General features: G+C 36.5%; 1 protein-coding gene across 2 annotated transcripts; it reads right to left on the reverse strand.

Moving 5' to 3' along the window:
• Positions 1–1,637: 1,637 nt before the first annotated feature.
• On the reverse strand, positions 1,638–24,528 carry LOC131147662 (uncharacterized). 2 transcript variants are annotated; one of them, XM_058097175.1, is made up of 7 exons: positions 24,308–24,528; positions 24,105–24,221; positions 6,491–6,967; positions 3,164–3,303; positions 2,941–3,061; positions 2,373–2,513; positions 1,638–1,904 (listed from the first exon to the last, which is right to left on the reverse strand). In XM_058097175.1, exons 1-7 carry the CDS (start codon positions 24,392–24,394, stop codon positions 1,821–1,823), a joined length of 1,167 nt encoding a protein of 388 aa, XP_057953158.1. In that variant the 5' UTR covers positions 24,395–24,528; the 3' UTR covers positions 1,638–1,820. The 2 variants fall into 2 exon arrangements, with proteins under 2 accessions (XP_057953158.1, XP_057953160.1); XM_058097177.1 differs by lacking the exon at positions 1,638–1,904 and having other exon boundaries at positions 2,373–2,506; positions 24,308–24,465.
• Positions 24,529–27,158: the final 2,630 nt, after the last annotated feature.

A 27,158-nucleotide genomic window follows, 5' to 3' on the forward strand; every position in this document is an offset into this window, starting at 1 on the left:
CAAACCAAATTGAGTCTTTATTTCAGAACAAAAGGCACAAAATACATGAAATAACTTGAACCGATCTTTTATTAAATATAACCAAGTCATTCTTGAATAATAATCCACAAAGGTTACAAAGTACCAGAAATTCAACTTGGACACAACTCTACTAGGACCCCAAATATCATAATGAACTAACGTAAAAGGGCTTGCAATCCGTTCATTCATTAACTCGAGAAGCGAAAAGGGCACAATGGTGCTTTCCTAATTAACAAGACTCATAATCAAGACTAGACACAGAGCTCAAATTAGGAACAAAACATTTTAACTTTTTTAGAAAAGGATAATCAAGACAACAATGAATTTGGAAAGGAGTGTTAGCAGTAGTGCATGCAGTACTCAAAGTGATAAAGTCCACTAGCTTCACGCCCTCCTACAATCGTCTTCCCCATCTTCAAATCCTAAATAACCACATAATCAAGGAAGAATGCCACTGAACAATTCATGGATTTAATAATCTTTCTAATGGACAAAAGATAGAACAGAAATTTGGGTATATACAAAACCAAAGGAAAAGAAATAGAAAAGGTGGGATTTATAGTCTTTAATGGTGAATTCATCAACAAGAGTAACACAAGGTAAATTTACAGGATATTAAAAAGTGAAGAAGAAGTTAGGTATATATGTGATATGATCAGTGGCAGCAATTCTATGACCCAAGGACTAGGATGAGAAATACCGGATGACAGGTATGCTATGGAATTACCTATTTAGACAAGAGATGCAATGGAAAGAAAAGCTTGTTATGAAGCTTAATACTTTTGGAACCTGGAATACTCTCTCTCTTACATGGGTACAGTATGTAGGCCCCACTCAGCCCCAAAGGTAAGGAGTTAGTGGCGGCTGCATTGGCTGCTCCCAAAGGTGTGAAGTCCATGGTGGCTGGATTGACAAAATAACTTAATCCAAGTGAGAAAAATTTGACAGCTTCTACAATTTATAAACGTGTACAATGACAAGAAGAATGCATTAATGAGAACCTTAACTAGTGAAGTTTAGGCTAATGGATCCTTAAGCCTAGACTTCACTTAAGGTCCTTTATAGACTCTTCTTGTATGGCACCTTGGTGAAGTTATGTCAATAAGTCATTTTTAATTTACACTAAAATATTTATTTTAAAAAAGTATCCATTCAAATTATTTTTCTTAAAAAATATATTTAAAAAAAAATATACTTACGATAAAAATCTCAAGACTACTTTTTAACAAATAAGATAAATATTTTAAAACAATATATATCTTCCAATAAATAATTTCGAACAATTCCTAAAAGCTGTTTGAGAGAACTCTTATAAGCACTTTCGTTAGAAAAATTTGTTTTTAAAAAGTACTTAATTTCCTTATTTAAAAAAATAGTTTAGAAATACCTTTTGAACTAATAGTTATTTAAGTGTAAACCAAGGAATAATTAAACACAACTAATTATTAAAAGTGCTTTTTCAAATAAATATAAGAAGTTCCCAGCACAGCCAATTGTTCTTTGCTGAAATTGTTGTAGTTCTATTTTGAACTGCCAAATTGCCTTCGTGGAGAACATGCAGTGCGGCCCTTCGACCAACCATGTGCTTCGATGGTGCAGAGCAGGGTAACACAGAATTTTACAAAGTAGTCTCAACAATTCTCACCAGTATCAAATAAAAATGAGAAAAGGAAGATTTAGACTTGCATTTTCTCAAATAACATCCATTATTTTGTATTTGTCATTCTCATTCATTTAAACCCCTATAAATTATTCTAATACTCTGAGAACCTACAAAAATTCCATGCTAAAACAAACTACTACTGTTGGGGTGATGTGAGCTGCCTCAAGTTGTACTTGGCCAACTCCTTGTACTTCTCGACGACTCCAATCAAGCACACGGTCTGAAAATACACAAGATAATAAGTTATTGGGACTGTTAGAATCAAAATTGCAATTTATCATTAATATATAAAGGCAGAAAAACAGTAATCCTTCAGCAGAGTGCAAATGCAACCAACGTAAATCCTAACGCATGACTAATCAATTTGATCCCTGTAATAAAGGTTAAACAGAAAATTGAGACTGCAAAAAATGCTGTGGTATCGACTCCATCAAAATCGTCATCCAGTTTACCTAGAAATGAATTCCTTCCATCCAGAATTTTGCATTAAATGATTAGCATATCAGAAGAATGAATATTAGTTGAAGCACTTAATCTAGTAATCTTTTGCAAATATTTAGCTTTAATATTCATAAGCAACGAGCAATTGTATTACCAGAACACATTTAAAGCAATTGAAACATAACTTGGGTGCATGCAACAAATACCAGTACTATATAAGGAATGGATTGGCAGAGCACTTTACTACCTTGACAATCTGCACCACAATAGTCTTGTCCGGATTATTAAGATCGACTTTGTGAGGTCCAGGAACAGATTTTGCTACAGCATTTATGATTTTCATTCTCTCAATACCAGTATTTGCGCGAGCATCATACAACACTGCAAACTAAAAAGGAAGATCAGAAAAGTTAAAACAATTCCAATGCAGATTGCAATCTTGCCGCTCAAAACAGGCACAATTTCTCAGTTTTTTTTATAGTATAAAACAAGCATAATTTTAGTTATGCTCCCAGGTTTTAAAAAGTTCTCAAATCAATGCTCCACCAAGTCGGTTACTACAAATGTTGAAGGAACCAATTCTAACATCATAGCCTCATTACTAATTCTACACTAGTAAAACTGAATATCTAAATCAGAATTTTCAACGAGTTAAAGCTTGTTCTGTTTTTTCAAAGAAGCATGAAACACAAAATCATAAATTCAGATCCTTGTTGATTCTTCATGAAGTTCATCCATTAAGTCTCTTTCGTTGCTATATCACTTTTACAGCACCACAGATTCATAAGATGGCAAGATAAATAAGGTGAAGGTACCTTTTGTGGAGTTTGAACTTCCACTGGAAAGTATCCAGCAATAATTGGTTTTATTGCTCTTGTAATGTCCTCTTCTGAACAATAGCACGTCACTTCAACTGGCAACACTCTTAAGATGAACCTAAGAACCAGGAATTATTTCAGCACATTATTAAGCCTTACCAACTTATTAACTTGAAAAAAAAAATAAATAAATAACATAAATATAATGCAATGAACAGACCTTGACATTTGCTTCCTTGTTGAGGCAGCAGATGTCATCATGTGCTGCACAATGTCTTTGGGGCTTGGATCTCCATCTCTCTTACGCATTTGAACAAAGACAACTCCATTACAACCTGAATCAAGGCTGGAGAAACGCCTCTGTACAAAAAGAGAAATAACCTATCATCAGCACAATAGCAATCCTCCTGCCAAGAGGCTAAGGTTGCCTGAATCTACACACAATGGCTTGTCTTTAAATCAGTGACAGCAGCAAGAGCAATGAATTTGAAGAGGATTCTCAAATAAATGAGATTGATTCTAAAATGAAAGCATGACTAAATAGTTATCCATGAAACACCAATGCCCCACCTCAAAAGAGAAAAAAAAAGGGGGGGGAGGGGGAGTGGGAGAGGACTGAGCAGTAACTCAAATTTCCATTTAGTTGTAGCAATAAATATAAGGAATCAAAAAGTATGAGTATCAAGCATTGATATAACTTCCATGAAATCCAGCTGGGCTAACAAAAATTCATGTTTTTCCATCACTCAATATAATTGAAAATCATATATTCCAAATCAATTCCATAACCTGTACATATTTTTCCCAGAAAAACTATATGGAAGACGAAAAAAATTTTCATTTTCACTCAGTGTGAAAAGGGTGCACACGATCAAAATAGTGCTGCTACTCATTTTTGGAAAAGAAAAAGGAAAATGAGGATAAAGAAGATCAACTGCCATTGCCATCAGGGAGAGATACAATCTTCATTTTATAAAACCAGGCTGTCAAAATTCACTGCATTGATCTTCTTTCAACTGTTCATATCACCTAGACATGCATTTTTCAATTAGATCGCTGAAACATTCAATAGTTAAACCAGCAAGACAACCTTCTTCAATATTTATGTCAGGTTTTTTCAAAGAACAAAATGTTCTCCTGTAGAATCAGTTAGGATCAGTTTAGCTGTGGAAAACAATAGATTTTCAATTACAAAAAAGTCACCTTGTTTTCTAGTTCTTTAAGATTTATATATGAAAATTGATTAACAATAAAAAGATGTTTTCCAACTCCCCTATAAAAATTTGGAGATCTGGAAAACAAGGTTTTTTCATAATTTCTGGTAAGTTTTGAATTTAAAAAAAATGAAACATTATAACAAACCAATCAAAACTTTTTTATACAATTAAATAAATGAATGATCAACTTATTATAATGACCCAAACAATTTAAGATGCGTACATCTATATCACAATGGTCCACATAAATTAAGATACATATCTACCTCTTTGAAGAAAGTAAGTACATTCATGAAATGAAATTAATTAGTTAAATTAAATTGAACAATTGAGTCTTGAGACAGCTAGATTCAAAAGTCAAACACATTCATTAAATGAGACAAATTAGTTAAATTAAAGTGAACAACTCACTTTTGAGATTGAGAGATTAAGAGAGTAAGAGAGTAAAAAAATAATATGGGCACTTGGACAGTTAGAAAGTCCAATTTCCCATGCATCACATGGGTCTGTACTAGCACAGAACAATTGCAGTGGGAAACGCCAGTACTTTTGCCATCTAAAAGTTCTTATCGATCGGCAAAACTAGTTTACCACAATTTATTTGATAACTGATGTGTCAAAAATGGCCCAAGCACAGCGTAAGTGCATAATCCATTCAACAGCAACTGGTTAACCACATTCTTGTTCTCATTGTATTTACCAAATTAATCCATGTTTTGTATAACTTTGATTTATATTGAAACAAGACTTGAGATAAGACCTATGTCCCTTTAGAATTTGAATAAACTATTATAAATTTATAAGAGCACAAACTCTATTAAATCCAATTGGCATAATTTCTTTCTTTATTGATTTCAACTTTGATTTCTTTATTTTAAGATTGAAATTTTAAACCCTCAGAAAACATGACTAAAATACCAAATGGGAGTTGATAAGTTGCTACACCTGCATTACCGCCAATTGCTGTCCGGTTTATCAATATCACACAATCAGCAGGATTACTCTAGCATGTCGCAAAAATGTAAAACATGAAAGAGATTTTTTTTTATCTTTTCTCTGGCTTTTAGTTTGGCTGGCTGGGTGTGTGATTTAGAAAGTTGATACTTTGCCACCTATTGAACTGTCATGATCATCTTGTACCTTCACCTTTTTTAGTTGCTACCAGTCCATAAGGGTGAAATCTTGAAAATCCCTAATGAAAATCAGATTCAAGATGGAATTGTGTAACCAGTAAAACCAAATCACACAAACTTTCCCTTGTTTGTATTTTAAACATCCATAGACTTGGTAACGATAAATATAATGCACAGTATACAAGGATGTGGAAATAAAAACTGCATCCAGATGAATAAGTGATTGTGTTTTAACCATGATTACCAGAAAATGATAACACTCTTGTTAGAATACACGCTTTATCTAAAAGCTTAAACTCTTAGGTTGTGGGCCAACTATGTACATCAAGCTTTAACACTCTCCCAAACCTGCAGCCCAACAGCATGAGGAGAGGTAAACATGAGACTAGAACCTAGGACCTCCTAGTAACCAACTCTGATACCATGTTAGATTCCTACTTTCCCTAAAAGCTTAAGCTATTAGTTTGTGGGCCAACAATGATATCAAGCTTTAACAACTCTAGCAAACCACAATTTTGTACAAACATTTTGGAACACAGTACATTTTTGTTCTGGAACACAAATATAGATTTCCAAAATCTTAGTTCAATATATTTCACATAACATTTTTTTCAGTTTAAGCGAAAAACTATTGCATTATAATTCTCACAAAAGAAAATCATTTCAAAAGATGATAACATCCTGCCCAAAATATATAAAAGCCATCACACGTTGCTCACCAATTTATCTGTATAAATATACCCCAAAGTTTCCATATTTTAGAGTATGAGCTGTACCTCAATCCTGTTCTTGTTCCTGTTCCATGCTGGAACATTCTCATTCTAGGTAATGTTGATTATAACCAGCACAACACTTAGGTAAATGTACTTCTCAGTTAGATACAAGGATGCGGAAAAAAGGACTCCATCCAGATTAAAATCAATGAATAAGATATGAACACCCACCCCCTCTCCCCCAAAAAAAGGAAAAAAAAATTTCTGGTTTCGATAATTACTAGCACATAAGCTAACAAAGTCAACTAACTCAAGCACAGCCACTGCAAATGAAACAGAAAATAAACTAGTGTGACTGACTAAGAAAAATCACAATAATGAAACAAACATGACATACAAAAACAGAATCTAGCACAGAAACTGTCCACCAATATGTATATATTCAAAAATATTTTGCGAGGTTCAGTGGCTATTATTAACTCACCTTGTTTCTATCTCCCAACTCTTCAATTTCAGCCTCAATTAATTTATCAATGGACTTCTCCACTTTATCACAGCCAAAATTTCCAGATTTCGATGTGGCTGTTTCATGGCATTGTTTCTTTGCTGGTGGCTCCTCAGCTTCCTTAGCTTGATGCTCATCATATTTTAATTCCTCTTTATTATTGTTTGTCATTTCCTCCCTCTCAATTTCATGGCGTTCATCATCCCCTTTACATGGATCAGACTTTTCATTTGTTGAACTTTTATTATTTGCATCACCTTCTATATGAGAATCTAATTTCTTCTCTGCCTCCTGCACTTCTTTCTTCTCCCCCTCGTCACCTGACTCACCACAATCATCATCATCACTACCAGAAGAATCAGAATATGTAAATTTAGTTTTTGTATTCAACGGTATGTTTGCTAATGCTCCAAGATTAGCACTTGAATCCTTTCCTTGGACTAGCTCTTCGTAGAACTGCAAAACAACATTAGCACAATGACTCGTATGATCATAACAATGACATCCATGAAATGTCCAAAGAAAAAAATGTAAGCAGGAAACAACATTTGGACAAGGTAAAAATTATTAAATATAATTTCTGCAAACAGAAACAAGAAGTGTCATAGGAAGATTATAAAACGAGTATCATAAAACTGGGACTAGGGAAATACTAAAAACAAGATAGCATACATCAGCAATGTGAAACAAAATGACAAACATAGAAATGTCACAAGCTTGAGGGTTTGCTAGAATTCAAGTTCAATAAGCCAACTGATCTTCCAATTCTGTACGATTGCAACTTAAGCTTGAAGAAAATTAAAAAGGAAAGGAGCTTAAACCAAATAAAGCTCAACCAGTTTGTGAGCAGCTTAATTCACAGGCAGCCCAAATGCCATACACTCTGCATGATAAAGATTATCACTTTGAAAGCGGAGCACTAAAGTTGTAGGTTCTTCCAAGAATAAAAAATCCTTTGGTTCAAGGGACAGCTTCCTTGACAGTTATTAGATCATTAATCCAATAAATTGTCAGCTTAATTGACTGTTTGTGTCAAGAGACATTTTGGTCATTTCAGTATTCCTGACAATGGGATATGGTTGTGATACATGGTAATTCCTTCGGCCAAGTTAGGGACAAGTTATGAACATGGACCTTTGCAATGGCAGTTCAGTGGGGTTTTGTATTTTAATGCATTTTTGTAAACTAGAGCAACAAATTTATTTGGTCCTCAAATCATGCCCTCTATGCATACATGTCATATACAAGCTTTGCAAAGACGAGATTGAATGAATGGAAAATTATAGTTTCAATTTGGAGGGTCATCCCCGAGATGACACGCGATGTGTGGTTACACAGGAAAGAATGTGCACTCAAGCATAATCTTATATTTCCACAAAATTGCCGAAATTTCTGCTTTCCACCACCCTTGAAATCGAAATGGTAGTCAATTTCCATTTCAAAAAAAATCAATCAAAATTTTCACGAACTACCCAAACTTTATCGAAATCTCATATTTTCAACAAAATTTGTCAAAATTTTAACTATAGAATACATTTCCTTGAAATTCAAATTTTTAGATTCAAAACCCAAATTGAAATTTCTCTTTTACTTTTTCTTTTTTTTTTATTGAAACTAAAGATTATTACAAGAAGGATATGAATAGCTTTCATAATTTTGAAATTATATTTAAAAAATAATAATAATAACTTAGATATTATCTTCAACATTTTATTTGACCATTTATGTCTAAATTATATGATTTATATAGTAAATAATAAATTGCATTTACATTAATTGAATATGTTAATAAGATTACTATATCATAGTTATTGCACTTTAAAAACCACTTGCCTTTCCTTAATGTATTTTATTTATTATATTTCGTCCCAAATGTTGCATTATTATGTCTACTAATGGTTTCTAAAGTTTCATAAAAGAATCTGTGCTTTACTGCTAATTACATCATTTTCAAAAAATCGAAACTGGAATCAAAATTGACATCAACATTGAAACATTCATATTTTTTAAGCCTCTAAAGTTTTAGACAAATTCAAAATTTAAGACCCACACTCAAGCATATAATCAAGGGGAGCAAAAACTTCACATAGCCATTTTAGGAAAGAACTATTTGAAAAGAGACAAGACAAAGTGAAGGACCAACTCAAAAGACATCCAATCCCACAATAACTTGAATACAAGAAGTGGTTCAGTAGCACAAGTAGATTGTTGTTGTTCGTTCAACTTGAACACACGCAATGGAAGCACACAATCAAACACGAAACAATCAACAACCACTAATGCAATCACTTGATGATGAAATATATTCAAGAAGCAAGCAAACAATGATAAGAAGAAGTAAAAACACAACTAGAACGCACACAAGATTTACATGGTTTGGCAATAGCCTATGTCCACGGGAACAGTACTTTGGTTTTCACTATGATCAATGTCAAAGCTACAATCTTTGAAGCTTACTTGAAGCTTAATCTCATCTAGGGTTACATAATGATGTTTATATAACAATCTAATGCGTACAGAAGTGTTCTAGTATAACCAAACAACATCTGTAGCAATCCCCCAAAGAAAATCCCTCCAATAAGCCCAATCTATAAGCCCTCAATTTGAAAATACGTGATTTGCGACGACGAAAACCGTCGACAGTTTGGAGCAAAAGAAAACTCTTTGCAACTACTGTCTGAAACCATCAACGGTCTGGTACATGTGATCCGCTCTGAATATAAGCCACATCCGCAACAATCTCCACCTTGACGAATATTCATCACCTTGGAAATCTGAAAGCATAATCGCTACTCCACCCGGGCCTGTAGATTAGGACCCGCCTACCCTCTAACACTTAAATACGTAAACCAAGTCCAAGCCACGCTTGAACTTGACTGTGGTAACAAGAACTCCACCTAACTAAACACCCAACTCCTTGAATGATCCTCTGAACCACAATACTACCTTGGCAATCTCAGCCTCTGCAAAGAACTTTGTTCCAGTTGTAACCAGCACACCCTGAGATTGTACCCCGGACTTCCAACAATTAAGCCTACCCACAACGTACACCGTTGCAAGTCTCTTGTCTTCCAAGGCCCCTGTGCAGTCTCCATCTGCGTACCTTACAACTGACGAAACCCTCTGTTACCGCCGAAATACCCAACTGCATTGGCTTAGGAAACCTTTGACATGACCCGAACATCACTGTTCATCCTCGAGCACTGAGCGGTAGATTGTTTACTTACATTCGCCAATGGTATACCAGTGACCAGTTTAACATCAACCATGCTAAATCTCACCAGCACCTGATCCCCAAAACCACCCTGAGATAACCACAATCTCCATGTAGTTTTATTCATATAGCCGTCCTGAGATAACGTCAATCTCCCTGCAGCTATGACTACAAAATCAACCCAAGATAATTTCAATCTCCCAGTAAATTTAACCTTGCGAATCTCCAACCCAAGAACACTCTTGGCAGTACTCAAAACCTTCGTGTCGACTTCCATTCTCAACAGAGTCCCCCACTAATTTACCTCAGTCGGAACCTTCCTAGCAATTGGCATGTCACTCACACGAAACAATAGTTTACTTGCCCACTTGTAGCCTATCTCCCTCTCCCCCTCTAGGAGCACCACCAACCCCCGCATCTAATTCTTATACAGTACCTCCATCTCCTCCACCATGGCACCTGTCCACCTACCCTTCTCCTGGCCGTGCACTACCTCCTGAAAGTAACTAAGATCCTTCCTAGTAGTAATGGTTGCATAAGACATCAGATCACACCTGAGCGGTGGCCTGATAGTACCTCTGAGTCCATTGTGATCCTACTGGTCTCCCGAACTTGGACTTCCTGTATCATGACCAAAGTCATCTCTGCCCTGAGTCTGAAACTCCACCAGCATCACAATCTCTTTTCTAATCCAGTTTATCCTGTGATCCTGCAAGTCTACTGAGTTAGAACTCCCTGCACTCTTGCCTTGAGTCTCTAACTCCACCTGCACAACATGCTCATTGTTGCTACTGCAGCTTTTTAACAGCCGTTTCTCTTCATCTATCTGAATACATTGTCTAATGGCTTTAACACCTAAACTCATGTCTCCACCAATCGCCACCCTATTTGCCATTAGATCACCCAGCTTGAACCCATCTTTCTTATATACTAAAAAGATGCACTACCCAGACATAACACCAAGCCTAGATCCCACCTCACTAGAAACGTGCATAGCTGAACCACCAAAGTCTACCGCATAATCAGTCCAAACCTCTCCTGCAACTCTCCCATCTAGTGATTCTTTTGGCGATCAATTATCCGAGAAACATGTCATACTTGCTGACTTCACCAAGCAATCTCTTGCAAGCCCTGCAAACACCATGCCCTGCTCACAAAACTTCTTAAATGCCAACGTACTCGGCAACAATATCTAACCTAAGGAACTCTCTCCTGGTCTGATACTCCACCTCAGCCACAAGTTACACCTGGCAAACAACTCCAACTTGTGCCGCATGAGATACCACCAGGCCTTTCTTGATAACCTTACGAAATACCCATGTCCAACCCGTGATGCTGCCCTCACCGGTCCCCAAACATCCACACCAATGTAGTTAATAATATCCACCATTTTGTAAGTGGTTATATTACACAAAACAGCATTTCCTGACTCAAAACTCTCAATTGCAGCTCCACCTACAACGGTATTACCATGCAGTGCATAAAGATTTCGTGCCATCCTCTGTCCCTTCATCACCATCAATACGCCATCACACACGTTCTTCTGTAGATCGGGTACATGTCTTACCCCACACAACGTCCTTACCACACCGTCATACATCTTGATCTTGATATCCCCCATTCCGAAAACTTTACAAACCGCACCATTTCCCATTATAATGGAACCAGGACTCACCAATCTGTAAGTGGTGAACCAGGCTTTGTTGGGCGTCATGTGAAAAGAACATCCCGAGTTTAGGATCCAAGAACCCGTGAGGCGTTCTAAACCTTATGAAACAATAACCATCTCACAATCACTGCTCCTCGAGTCCCCTTCTTCAACTACATTCACAGATTTTGACGAATTCCCTTGAGCTTTTGCCTTCCCCTTCTCCCACTCCGAACATTCCGATTTTATATGCCCTAGTTTCCCGCACTTAAAATAGTGAACATCATTCTTCCTCCTAGACTAAGTTTTATTACCACTCGGTCCAGTCTAGGATTTGCCTCTCCCACGATCTTTATTACCCTTCGCCACGAGCCCTTCACCATGTGAACCCTCATCGCTGGCCTTCTTCCTTTGGTGGGAACCCCAACAATGCACTCGTGATGTCCTCCAACTCTAGAGTTTCTTCCCCTCAAGTCAGCATCGTAACCAGATTCTCGTATGTAGGCGACGTAGGTAGGGAATTCAGCAGCATCAACGCCTTGTTCTCCTCCTCAAACTTCACATCAACTCACCCCAAATCACTAATGATCTGATTAAATGTGTTAACGTGCTGAGTCAAGTCCAAACCCTCCGCCATCTTAAGCCAATAAAGCTTTTGCTTAAGATACAGCTTGTTCGTAATTGACTTGGACGTGCATCGGCGCTCTAGTTTCAGCCAAACTGCCACCGGCGAGTCCTCATAAATGACATGATACAACACATCTTCAGCCAGACATAACATGATCGTGGAAACCGTCTTTGCTTCAAGATCCTTCCAACTTGCGTCGTTCATGTCGTCCGGCTTCTATCCGTATAACGCCTTACCATCTCTTGCTGCACTAGCAAGTCCTTCACCCTTCGTTGCCAAAGTCCAAAATTACTAGTTCCATAACTTCCATCGAACTTGTTCACTTCGAACTTAATCAAAGAGACCCTAGCCATTGTAGAACCAATAGCTCTAATACCACTTGTTGTTGTTCGTTCAACTTGAACATGCACAGCGGAAGCACACAATCAAACACAAACAATCAACAACCACTAATGCAATCACTTGATGAAATATACTCAATAAGCAAGCAAACAATAATAAGAAGCAAAAACGCAACTAGAATGCACAAGATTTACGTGGTTCGGCAATAGCCTACGCCCACGGGAGCAGCACTTTGGTTTTTGCTATGATAATGTCAAAACTACAATCTTTGAAGCTTACTTGAAGCTTAATCCCATCTAGGATTACAGAATGATGTTTATATAACAATCTAATGCATACAGAAGTGTTCTATTATAACTAAACTAAATCTGTAGCAATCCCCCGGAGAAAATCCCTCCGATAAGCCCAATCTACAAGCCCCCGATTTGAAAATACGTGATATGCACCGACGAAAACCGTCGACGGTTTGGAGCAGAAGAAAACTCTTTGCAGCTACTACCTGAAACCGTCGACGGTAACCGCCCCAAACCGTCAACGATTTGCCCTTCGTGGCAGCCCCAAACCATCGACAGTTTGCCCTTCATGGCAGCACCTTGCTTTTGTCCCTCACGTCACGTAGCTTTCTCTAGTACATGTGATCCGCTCTGAATATAAGCCACATCCGCAACATAGATCACAGAACAAGTAATTATTGGCCTGTAGAGATTTGTCCAAGGTGAAATTTGAGTGCACCTCCACTGCAACTTGAGTTCACCGTTTCTATACAAGTTCTCTCATTTGTATTGAATGTAATACACTTTTAACCTAAGTTCCTGGTTTGTAAGTAAAAGGTCCTCTTCATTGAGGCACCAACCCACAATTTATCTTCAAGTCAGCAGACATATTTGCATAAGCACAAAGGTTTGGATCATTTGACCTTTGTACAGGGGAAAGGTTGAGTGGGGAAAGATTGTGACGAAACAAACTAGCAAACTAAATATGAACAGGAGGAGATGAAATTGGAGCTTTGGAGAAACTTGGCAAAATGAGTAAACTGAGATGGGAAACTTCTTTCATAGGAAGGAAACATAGTATGCCACCGTGAATTCAATATCAAATTACAACTTGTATTCCTCCCAATCAAGAAGCTCAAAATGAATATGGATTTGGCAACACAAAATTCAAGAGAATCTTCAAATACTTTCTATCGAACCTAAATAGGGATATATATATTAGAAAATAGATTTGTAGACTCCTTGAATCTTTCACAGGAAGCACCAACCAAGAAAGGGAGATGTTAGAAAGAATGTTTTAGATTTCCTAGAACAACCTAATGACATGGGCACTCAAGGGTTAACTGGCCATGAAGGTCAAAAACTCTTACCACATGATAGGCAAAACCATGATCCTCCAACTAAAAAGTGAACATTACCATAGATGTACAGTCGGGACTCGAGACCAAAAGGGAGACAGTTGTGCGAGAATACTGACCAAGGACAACAGAGACTTCAATTCAAGTCCCAAACTAGTGCCTTACCACAAACACACAAGGAAGATGCAATAGCGAATAATCCCCAACAAAGGAACCAAAGTTGGAACTACAAGCCCAACAAGTGAGTAGGCATACCAACTCAAGTAGGAAACATAGACACAAAATTTGGTCTAGTTGGCTCAAATGCATCAAAAATAGGGCAACATAATGAGCATGTTTTAGGATTTGTTCAATCCAAGTCAAGAGAGTAGTTGAGCATCTCTTGAAAGCTCTCTTCCTTCAAAATTGAAAGCTTTCTAAGAGCTTGGAGTTATTGACAGGTAAATCCTAGGTTGTCTATCAATAGGTTTGGACTGTTCCTCCTTCCAACAACAGCAGAGGTCAATTGAGAGCTTTGAGATCAGTAGAGAGCTTCAACAAATAGGGAGTTTCACAGTCAGGCTAAGAGCTTAAAGTTCCAAGCCTATAGTAGCTATGCATTATCTTTGTAGTTTCTTCACTTTTTTTGTTCTTTTTTTTTCTCTTATTATTGTCAAGCTAGAGACCTATCTTTTTTCCCAAAGCAGAGAGCATATAGCATTTTTTTCCTTTTCATTTTTTTGCCACTAACAAAAAGTTTTTCCTCTTCCTTATTTTTTAACTTCTCCTTCTTCTTCTTATGGTCTAACGAAAGACCAAGAAATTTGCATCAATTCATTGAATTAAGATTAGAAATTTCTTCTTCCTTCTTCTCTTCAGTTTTTTGCTTTTTTTAAAAATTATAATTATTAAATAAACAAGCTAGCAACACTCTACCCTTTGCAGTGCACTTTGCAATTCCGGCTATTTAGATTTTTTTTTAGGTTCAAAATTTTTGAAGGAAAAACCTTAGGTACTAGCTAGCAAGCTAGCTACATTCCTGAATTTTGTTTTAATTTCTTGAGCTTACTACCAAGTTTTAAGGATTATGTTAAGGAGAGATGTCATAAATTACCAAATATATAAAATTTCAATTCATTTTACATTGTAAACAAAATCTTACGATCCACGATCCGATTCTGCAAACCTTCCCAATGATCCTATGTAGGACCCCATTTCTAACAACCTTGGAAGCATGAAGTGGATTTCATGTGCCTTTATTCACATGGAGTGCTACACAATGCAAGGCAACATGGAGTACATATTCCACAAGCCACAGTGACACATGACACAACCCCACACTTCTGAATGAAATTTGGCTCTAATGCCAAATTGAAAGATTCAAAACAAGAGAACCAAAAAAGCACATAACACCTGCAATGCTCAAACAACTGAGCAAATGTCATGGTCATAGCATTACTAAGTTCATCAAATGGGTTCATTCATAAACCACTTCATATTTCCTACCATGGTTAGACATTATTTAACCTACTTCAATATTCATTCGAGGCATTACACCATTCCCTCACCTATATCCAATCTATCAGATAATATCCTATATATTGTAATATTTTAGTTAAGGGGTACTTTAGTCTTTGTATCATTATTAGGGTTAGGTTTATTCATTAGTTCAATTGTATTTAATATATATATAAATAGCATAAAGGCAAAGGTCACTTTTTCGGCCTCTTGTGCGGCATCTCTCTCTTTTGCAATTGAATCTCTTTGCATTGGATCATGAATGTTATCATGGTATTAGAGCAATAATTACGTCTCCTTTGAGCGGCTTCAGCAGCTTTAGCTCGAGCTTCTGCGGAGACCAACCTGTCTTCCTCGAGCGCCTGCTACTTGCTTCCTCCGCCGAAGCAACCACAACAAAACCCCATCTCTTTGTTTCTGCACCTCCTCCCTTCTGTTGATTAGAACAGCCTTGGCCTTGAGGCAAACGACACAGAGGGCATCATCATCGTAGAATTGAAGGCGGAGGACAGCATAGTGAGAGGAGAGCTCCCCGTCCACCGGTAAGACCACCAGAACCTTTTGGACGTCCAGTCTGAACCCGATGACACTAAACTCAACCTGGTGTATTCCTTGTGCTGGACCTGGACCCGACTCCCCGTTCCTCTCCTTGCAACTCCGCCGCACTCTCTGCAACTTCGGCACATCCACTACTACACTCGCTGCTGCACTCTTTGCAACTCCGGCACCGTCCCTTCCTTCAATCCCCTACACTTGCCACCGCACTCTCTACAACTCCGGCACATTTGTCGCTGCACTCGCCACTCCAACACATCCAACGCCGCTGCACTCACCTCTACAAAGGATTTTTTTTCGAGCAGCATCGTCGCCTTCTCCACTAGCCCGGAGGACTTGTTGGAGTTGAAGATTATTTGCAGCAGGGAGATGGCTTACTTGACGGCTCCCAAACCCAAGGTTTTCTCTCTTTATCATTGATATACATAGATAATATTTCTTTTGCAACATCTTGGCTTCATTTGTTGATTGGATCTCTACAATTAATTCCTTTGCATTTGAAGGTGGTTGGTGAAAGAGATGATTCTCTGCAAGCCATTATTGCTAAATTGAATGGAAATAATTATTCATATTGGGCATATGTTATGAAGAACTTTTTTATTGGAAAAAACTTCTGGGGATATGTTACTGGTAATGTGTCAATGCTCTCCAATAGCAAAAAAGAGAATTATGTAGAATTGCTAGCCGTTTGGGAGGTGAATAATTCCAAAATTATTACCTGGATTAATAATTTTGTTGATCAGTCCATTGGTATGTAGCTACCTAAATTTTCTACAGCTAAGCACGTTTGGGATTTTTTAACAAAATTATACACGCAATCAATTTTTTCTAAACGATATCAATTAGAAATAGATATTAGAGTAGCAAGGCAAAAAGATCAAAGTATTTAACAATTTTACACTTTTATGACTAGTTTTTGGGATGAATTAGCACTAACTGAACCTGCAGATCTTAGTTTGAATAAGTCTTACTGCACTTATAAAGAGGAACAACGACCTGTTCAGTTTTTTATGGCACTTCGAGATGAATTTGAGGCTCTTCATGGTTCTATCCTTCACCGGAGCTCTCTTCCCTCTATTGATTCAGTTGTTAGTGGACTAATGGCCGAGGAAGTGCACCTCAAATCACATGTGGGTAAAGGTCTTCTACCAATTCCTACTCAAACTGCTTTGCTTTGGCTGTCCCATCTAAGCAATCTTCCAATGGTCAAAATCGACATCAGAAAGTTGTCATTGATGAGTGTAGTTTTTGCAAGCAGAAGGGTGATTGGAAAGCTTAATGTCCATTATTATTAAGGGACGACAACAAGCTTCAATGCCTAGGCATTATCACACTGCAGCCACTACATCATCAAAAGAGTTGTCTCCCACCGTGCCTACGCTATCTATTATTGCAGAAGCTTCTTTCTATATCAAAGCCTAATGTCTTATCTATTTCTCCCTCCATAGGTTTGTCCTCCTCATCCACTTCAGGTATATCTCTGTCCACTTGGATATTTGATTCAGGTGCTACTCATCATATGTCAAATGACATCTCTATATTTACATCAATATCTTCTACCTTGACACCTCCATCTGTTTTGGCTTTCAATGGCACCCCAATGCCATTGGTAATTACTGGTTCCATCATTTCATCTTGTTTGTATCTTTACAATATTTATTGTATTCCTCAACTTTCATTGAATTTAATTTCTAGATACTGTGTTTACTTTACTCCAACCTCATGTTTTGTGCAAGATCCACATTCCAAGAAGCTGATTGGGACAGTCGTAGGAAGGGGGGATTGTGTGTGTTAAAAGAGGTTCGGGTCAAAGAATTTGCCGGTTCTAGTATTGATTTGTCTTCATTTCGGTTGAGTTCAAATTCTTCTAATTTTTATTTATGGCAATCACGCCTTGGACTTGTTTTTAGTTTTCAAATGAGATTTTTGGCTTCCACAGGAGTATTAGGAAATTTATCTACTCATGACCTTTCTAATTGTAGTGATTGTAAGCTTGCAAAATTCTCTGCTTTGCCCTTTAATAAAAGTACATCAGTGTCTCTTGCACCTTTTGATCTAATTCATTCTGATGTTAAGGGACCAGCTCTTACTACCTTAAAGGGAGGGTCCCGATATTATGTTTCTTTCATTAATGATTATACTCGTTTTTCTTAGATATATCTTATGAAGAAACGTTCTGATTTCATTAGCATCTATAAAATGCTTCGTGCTTTGGTTCAAACTCAACATTCAGCTTGTCATTAAGTGTTTCAAGTGCAATTTGGGGTGGGGTTTTTTGGGGGGGGGGGGGGGGGGGGAATATAATTCTACTGAGTTTTCCACCCTACTGACTTTTGATGACACCATACATCAATCATCGTGCACTGGCACTTCTGAGCAAAATGGTGTGGCTGAAAGAAAACATAGGCACATTCATTGAGATAGCTCGATCCCTTTTCCTTTCTGATAATGTTCCCAAAGTCTTCTAAGGAGAAGTAGTTCTTATTGCCACATATTTTATTAACAAAATTCCTACTGCTCTTACTTTGGGAGTCTCTCCTTATGAGAAATTGTACGGCAAGGCATCAGAGTATTTTCATTTAAGAGTATTTGGTTGCAGATGCTTTGTCCTTCATCCTCATACTGAGCTTTCTAAGTTTTCTGCACGATCCTCTATGTGTGTGTTTCTTGGTTATGGTGATGTACAAAAAGAATATCATTGTTATGATCCGGAAACACAAAAACTTTATGTTTCTCGTCACATCACCTTTTTTGAACACATTCCTTTCTTATCTATTCCAACAAGTTCTAGCATCTTATATGAGTTTGACCTTGTAAATATCGATCCATTTACTTGTGACTGCTTACGTCAAAGCTCAAGTGATCATGATTTTGCCTTGTTTACTCGTTCTACATCTAGTGGGTGTATTATTTTCCTTCTTTATGTAGATGATATGATTTTACCTGGAGATGATACAGATGGGATTGCAAAGTTGAAATCAAAGCTACACCACCTCTTTGAAATGAAAATTTGGGACCCCCGACATCCTTTCTTGGCATTGAGGTAACCTATTCTCTTAAATGTTATCTCCTCTCTCAGTCTAAATATGTAGCAGATGTCATTCAAAAAGCCCTTCTTACTGATACTCGAACTGTAGAAACTCCTCTTGAACTTAATGTTCATCATACCCTTCTGATGGGGTTCCATTCGTGGATCCAACTCTATACTGTACTATTGTTGGCAGTTTGGTTTATCTCTCCATCACTCAACTTGATATTACATATGCAGTTCATCTTGTCAATCAATTTGTCTCCTCTCCCACTACAATCCATTGGGCTGTTGTTCTTCGTATCTTACGTTATATCAGAGGGACATTGTATCAAAGTATATTACTCTCTTCCACATCTACTTTAGAACTTCGTGCTTATTCTGATATTGATTGGGCTGGAGATCCTACAATCCACAAGTCCACGACTAGTTTCTATATTTTTCTTAGCGACTCTCTTATTCCTGGAAAAGCAAAAAAGCAATATGTAGTTCTTGTTCTTCTACTAAGGCTGAGTATCGTGTCATGGCTTCAACTACTACTGCATTACTTTGGTTACGTTGGTTACTTGCTGATATGGGTGTCTTTCTTATTGAACCCACTCCTATATATTGTGACAATACCAGTGCTATTCAGATTGCTCATAATTTTTTCTTTCTTGAACGCATTAAGCATATTGAAATTGATTGTCATTTCACACGTCATCGTCTTCGCCTTGGTACCATCTCTCTCCCATTCATTTCCGCTACCATGCAATTGGCTGACTTATTCACAAAGTCTCACACTATTTGTCGTTTCTAGTTTCTATTCGGCAAACTCTCGAAGCTTCTTGGTGCGCCATCGTAAGTTTGAGGGGGGATATTAGATAATATCCTATATATTGTAATATTTTAGTTAAGGGGCACTTTAGTCTTTGTATCATTATTAGGGTTAGGTATATTCATTAGTCCACAACTGGTTTCTATATTTTCTTGGTGACTCTCTTATTCCTGGGAAAGCAAAAAGCAATCTGTAGTTCTCGTTCTTCTACTAAGGCGGAGTATCGTCTCATGGCTTCAACTACTGCTGAAATAGTTTGGTTGTGTTGGTTACTTGCTGATGGGTGTATTTCTTGCTGAACCCACTCCTATGTATTGTGACAATACCAGTGTTATTCAGATTGCTCATAATTTTTTCTTTCATGAATGCACTAAGCATATTGAAATTGATTGTCATCTCACACGTCATCATCTTCGCCTTGGTACCATCTCTCCACCATTCATTTCCTCTACCATGCAATCAGCTGACTTCTTCACAAAGTCTCACACTATTTGTCGTTTCCAGTTTCTACTTGGCACACTCTCGAAGCTTCTTGGTGCGCCATCATGAGTTTGAGGGGGGATGTTAGATAATATCCAATATTTTAGTTAAGGAGCAATTTAGTCTTTGTATCATTATTAGGGTTAGGTTTATTCATTAGTTCAATTGTTTTCAATATATATATAAATAGCATAAAGGCAAAGCTCACTTTTTTGGCCTCTTGTGCGGCAACTCTCTCTCTCTTTTTTAAATTGAATCTCTTTGCATTGGATCATGAATGTTATCAAAAAATTCTTCATTTGGTCTTTGGAGCCTTATCGTACAATTTCTCATAAGGAGAGACTCCCAAAGTAAGAGCAGTAGGAATTTTGTTAATCAAATATGTGGTAGTAAGAACTGTTTCTCCCCAGAAAACTTTGAGAACATTACCAAAAAGGAGAGGGGATCGAACTGTCTCAATGATGTGCTTATGTTTTCTTTCAGCCACACAGTTTTGCTCAAGAGTGTTTGTGCACGATGATTGATGTATGGTGCCATCAGAGCTGAGTAGGGTGGAAGCTTAGTAGAATTCACACAATTTTGCTCAAAAGTGTTTGTGCACGATGATTGATGTATGGTGCCATCAAAGCTGAGTCGGGTGGAAGCTTAGTAGAATTATATTTCCCCTCCCCACCCAAAAAAAAATCGCACCTGAAACACTTAATGACAAGCTAAATGTTGAGTTTGAACCAAAGCACAAAACATTTTATAGATGCTAATAAAATCAGAACATTTCTTCATAAGATATATCTAAGAAAAACGAGTATAATCATCAATGAAAGAAACATAATATCGGGACCCTCCCTTTAAGGTAGTAAGAGTTGGTCCCTAAACATCAGAATGAATTAGATCAAAAGATGCAAGAGACACTAATGTACTTTTATTAAAATGCAAAGCAGAGAATTTTGCAAACTTACAACAACTACAATCAGAAAGGTCATGAGAAGATAAATTTCCTAATACTCCTGTGGAGGTCAAAAATCTCATTTAAAAACTAGAAACATGTCCAAGGCATGAATGCCATAAATAAAAATTAGACAAATTTGAACTCAAACAAAATGAAGACAAATCAATACTAGAACTAACAAATTCTTTCACCCAAAGCTCTTCTAACACATACAATCCCCCATTCCTACAGTCTATCCTAATCAGCTTATTGGAATGTGGATCATGCACAAAACATGAGGTTGGAGTAAAGTAAACACAGTATCCAGAATTACATAGTTGACTAATAGAAAGTAAATTCAATGAAAGTTGAGGAATACAATAAACATCATAAAGACACAAACAAGATGAAATGATGGAACCAGTACCTACCAATGGCATTAGGGTGTCATTTACAGCCAAAACAGATGAAGGTGTCAAGGTAGATGATATCGATGTAAATATAAAGATGTCATTTGATATATGATGAGTAGCACCTGAATCAAATATCCAAGTGGACGGAAATATATCTGAAGTGGATGAGGACAAACCTATGGAGGGAGAAACAGACAAGGCATTAAGCTTTGATGTAGAAAGAAATTTATGCAATTGTTCTACAATAATAGATAGCATAGGCACGGTGGGAGACAACTCTTCTGATGATGTAGTGGCTACAGTGTGATAATGCCTAGCCTTCGAATCCTGTTCTTGTCCCTTACTTAATAATAATGGACATTGAGCTTTCCAATCACCCTTCTACTTGCAAGAACTACACTCATCAATGACAACTTTCTGACATCAATTTTGACCATTGGAAGATTGCTTAGATAAGACAGCCAAAACAGTCTGAGTAGGAACTAGGAGAAGACCTTTACCCACATGTGATTTAAGAAGCACTTCCTTTGCCATTAGTTCACTAACAATTGAATCAACGGAGGGAGGAGGGCTCCAATGAAGGATAGAACCACGAAGTGCCTCAAATTCTTCTCAAAGTGTCGTCAAAAACTAAACAAGTCATTGTTCCTCTCTATAAGTGCAGCAAGACTTATTCAAACTAAGATCTGAAGGTTCAGTTAGTGTCAATTCATCCCAAAAGCCAGTCATAAGGGCGTAAAATTGCTAAATACTTTGATCTCCTTGTCTTACTACTTTAATATCCATCTCTAACTAATATCGTTTAGCAAAATTGGATTGCGTGTATAATTTTGCTAAATAATCTCAAACTTGCCTGTAGAAAATTTATCTAACTGCATACCAATGGACTAACCAACAGAATTATTAATCCAGGTAATAATTTTGGAATTATTCACCTCCCAAACGGCTAACAATTCTACATAATTCTCTTTCTTGCTATCAAAGGGCATAGACACATTACCAGTAAAATATCCCCACAAGTTTTTTCCAATCAAAAAATTATTCATAAGATATGCCCAATATGAATAATTATTTCCATTCAATTTAGCACTAATGGCTTGAAGAGAATCATCTCTTTCACCAACCATCTTCAAATGCAAAAGAATTAATTGTAGAGATCCAATCAAAAAATGAAGCCAAGATGTTGCAAAAGAAATATTATCTACGTATATCAATGAGAAAGAGAGAAAACCTTGGGTTCGGGAGCCGTCAAAAAAGCAACTTCCCTACTACAAATAATCTCCAACTCCGACAAGTTCTCTGAGCTGGGGAAGAAGGCGACGATGCTGCTCGAAAAAAAAATCCTTTGCAAAGGCGAGTGCAGTAGCGTCGGATGTGGCAGAGAGGCGAGTGCACCGGCGGATGTGCCAAAGTTGCAGAGAGTGTGGCGACAAGTGCAGGGGATTGAAGGAAGGGATGGTGTCGGTGTTGCAGAGAGTGTAGTTGTGGATATGCCGAAGTTGCAAAGAGTACGGTGGAGTTGCAAGGAGAGGAACAGGGGGTTGGGTCCAGCACAAGGAATACGCCGGATTGAGTTCAGTGTCATTGGGTTCAGACTAGACGTCAGAAAGGTTCCGGTGGTCGTACCGACGGATGGGAAGCTCTCCTCTCACTGCGCCGTCCTCAACCTCTGATTCTACGACAACGATGCCCTCTATGTCATCTGCCTCAAGGCCAAGGCTATTCTAATCAACGAAAGGGACGAGGTGCAGAAACAAAGAGATGGGGTTTTGTTGTGGTTGCTTCGGCAGAGGAAGCAAGCAACAGGCGCTCGAGGAAGAAAGGTTGGCCTCTGGAAAAGCTTGAGCTAAAGCAGTCGAAGCCACTCAAAGGAGATGTAATTAGTGCTCTGATACCATGATAACATTCATGATCCAATGCAAAGAGATTCAACTGGATCATGAATGTTATCAACCATCTTCAAATGCAAAAAGAGACTCCCATAACACAATTGAATCAATTGTGTTATCAACCATCCTTTGCATCTACTTTGCATTGGATCATGAATGTTATCAACCATCTTTTGCAATTGAATCTCTTTGCATTGGATCATGAATGTTATTACAATCAAACCTCAAAACACCAAAACTGGAGAAGGTGTTTCCTATTAAAAAAACAAGAAGTAGAAGGCTTAAGGAATCCCTAATAAGGCCCCACTAATTTAGAAAAAAAAAAGGCTAAAATTTCCTAGGAACTTGGTGAGAAAATTTTACTCCCCATGCTTAATCTATGTTGGAGATATCTTTGGGAAATTTTTTTATTTGTCCTTGGGGAAAATATATTTCTTTACCCCTTGAGCAACACGTTTTCTAGAAAAATGTTTCCATTCTAATTAATTTTTTTCAAAACAAAGAATCCTAAGCATAAACTCGGGTACTAAAACGGATATAAATCTCCATGTCAAAAACAAATAATAATAAATACATGGATGAATCTGTATCGCATATCACAGAAAACCAACTCGGAACTTATTTGGAAGACCGTTGTTCTCCTAAAATAACAGTAAATTAAACAACTTAAAACGAAATTCAGCTTTGAGATGATAAGCAGAGCCGCATGGAAAATTAAGAACCAAAGATCAAGCAGATAATGTTAACGAGCAAAGAATGTTTAACAGAAGAAAAAGAAGAAGAAGGAGAAACAGAAAGAGACGCACAGAATCAATAACATTGATAGCTTCATGAGAAGCCTGGCGTTCCCTCCCTCCATCGCAGGTGATGAAGAATCCCTGAACTCCTGGCCGCAATGGATACAACCCTTTCTTTACAGGTTTCTGAAACAAAACCCACAGAAACAAACGGTAAGATCGTTACACAGCGAAAGGGAGAGAGAGAGAGAGAGAGAGAGAGAGAGAGAGACGTTGTGGGGGAGATAGCGTGGCCTCTTCTTCTTGTTATGGGACGGGTTCGCGGCGGTGGTAGTATTGGATTTGCTTTCTGCCACCATTAGTGGAGTCTAGTGATGCAGCACGATAAGATTATACAGCCAACGGCTAGGGCTCGAAACAGCTACTCCAACCTAATGTTCCGAAGCAAGAAGAAGAGACAGAGTGAAAGTATGCGAAAAGACGATATTACCCCTTCAAATTCTTTAAGTTTTTCCCCATTTTATCTTTAATTTAAAATGATATATTAAATAATATCTTCAGAAAAATAATAACGCTTACATAATCCCACTGCTTGATCTAGTAAAATTTTTTTGCCACACATCAACACTCAATTGGATTATCATTTAAATCTTGTTACTTGGTCTAGCGATATTTGTTGTGCATTCAATTTTTTTATTAATAATCCAAAGTATGCTATTTTAAAAAATCTTTTTAACTATAATTTGTAACATGAATTATTTCAATTTTTTGTATTCTCTTTTTTTTATTATTATTATAATGATAAATTAAATTTTTTTAGCGAAGAATCATTTATTAATTTAAATTTTCACATAAAATAAATTAAATTTTTTAATTTAATTAAAAATATTATTTTTATCAAAAATTAATATAACTTACGTTATAAATGTATACTAATAACAAGATTATTTTTAATTAAAAATAATTATTATTAAAATTGTTTACTAAAAATCTAAATAATTCTAATTTAAATTATATTTAAAACTAATAATAACACTTATTCAAATACAATCAAATGTCACTTGTAATTTTCAGGGTTTCTCCAATCCAACACTTATTATTAACACTTATTAAATTCAACACTTTTATATAAGGAATTCTAAGTCACTTATTTATTTGTCTTGATTATAGTAAATTATATAATCTGTGCATGTAGAATTCGTGATACTTATTTGGCGTCACCACTATGAATTTTATGCAAGCATTATTTATTTGTTAAATAATGTCTTAATGAAATTTCTAAAATGTGAGTTTGTAACAATATGAGGCAACAGGTCGATGGATTCTTTTGCTTCAATATATTTTGCATTGATTGATCCTTATTCAAGTACAATGATCAACCTTCAATAGGAATGAGCCACGTAGAAGTTATTATATTCCTATTATAGGAAAAGGCTCCAGTCTCACTATCTCAGTCTGAATGCCAAGAATTTAGAAAGATGTATGGTCATACCATCCTTACAGCCTCAATGTCTTCTTTCCTAACTATCGTTTCCCTTCTTCTTCTTCTTCTTCTTTTTCTTCTTTCTTTTGAAAATATAATTAATTAATGGCTAAAGTGTACTAGTGGAGATCATCAGCAGTGGCTTTGATCAGAGCATTTTCTGGGTGCTTGATTCGTCTTGTTCAAATAATTACATTCAGCTTTGATCTTGTTTTATTTGTTCTTTTTTTAGCACTTATATATATATGCTTCTCTTCTCCTAATTGGTTAGAAAAGCAAAAAGCTCCAACCTACCTTCAGACTATACATTCTAGAAGTCTTGAATCTGCATCTCTCATTTGATGTGGTTTTCTAGATTTGTACGCCATGTGTGTATAAGATTTGTTTATTTTCTCTTTGACTTGTACGGTTCAATAACTATCTTACAGATATTATAGAAGTTGCAGCATTGTACAAAGATAATCTTTTGGCTTTACTAGCATGTTGAAAACCCCAAAAAATAATTCCTTTTTTTGCTTGAATCATTCGCCTAAATAGAAACAAAAATATGGCTTTTAATACTTGATAACATCAATATCCATATCTATTGGATCCAAAGTATTAATGTTATCAAGTATTAAAAGGATTATTTACTTATCAATTATTTTATTCATTTATCTTAGATTAATCTTCACTCATTAGTTAAGGTACCCACGGGTCCAGGTGGATTATGATCTGCCAAACTTTGTGATACTAATTTTATTATATTTTGGAAAAAAAAATATGAAAATTAAGCAGGTCGTCACATTTAGGATCATTGTGGTTGTTTTTTCTGGTTACAGTTTGTGTGTTTAATTAACAAATCAAAAAATGTTGCTTGCTTGCATGATCTTTAATTTTATTTTTATTTTTATTTTTATTTTTTTGCCAAGCAACCCTTAGTATCTCTTGACAATATCCAAAGGGGATTATATAGTTATATACATACATACATACATACATACATATATATATATATATATATTTACATACATTTTTATTATTTGGCAAGAAAATATGTCAAATCAAAAGTCTTTTATATCTTGTCTTTTTTTACATACATACATATGTATATATGTATATATATATATATATATATATATATATTAATTGCATAACTAGTTCGATAACTACACATGAAAATGCATACGAACTAGTTAGACTATTTTATGCTCAAACCTTTTACCTGTTATCATATGCCATATGTTTTAAAATCAAATTCTTTATGGGTCTTATGATATGACTTAAATTGCTCTGGTTTGTGGATAATTCTGGTCTAATCATGTTTGTTATGTCATTTTAAATGTGAATGATCAGTTATATTGTTTGTGTGCTTAATTGTTATATTTTTCAAAAACTAGTTATATTTTACATTTCCTTTTTGCTATTACCAAAAGGGGGAGAAGTGGCAAAACTTGGTATTTGGGAAATGCTTTTAAATTTCTTAAATTTATTTACATTTCCTTATGCATAGTTTCAGGAGGAGTCTTTTTTGGCTGTACCCACTTTTGCATAAGGTATTTGTCATCACAAAAAAAAATGAGATTGTTGACCTTATGGGTCATATCTCATTTTGATTATGACAAATACTCTGATATTTGGTGTTTATCAAGTTTGTATGT

The sequence above is a fragment of the Malania oleifera genome, chromosome 2 (genome assembly GCF_029873635.1).
Source record: "Malania oleifera isolate guangnan ecotype guangnan chromosome 2, ASM2987363v1, whole genome shotgun sequence".
Lineage (NCBI taxonomy): Eukaryota > Viridiplantae > Streptophyta > Magnoliopsida > Santalales > Ximeniaceae > Malania > Malania oleifera.

Coding starts and splice junctions, on each gene's coding strand:
- LOC131147662 (XM_058097175.1), bottom strand. CDS start 24,394: ATGGTGGCAGAAAGCAAATCCAATACTACCACCGCCGCGAACCCGTCC. Junction 3,304..6,490: donor AGTTGGGAGATAGAAACAAG/GTGAGTTAATAA, acceptor CTTTTTGTACAG/AGGCGTTTCTCCAGCCTTGA. Junction 1,905..2,372: donor TTGTGGTGCAGATTGTCAAG/GTAGTAAAGTGC, acceptor GTGTATTTTCAG/ACCGTGTGCTTGATTGGAGT.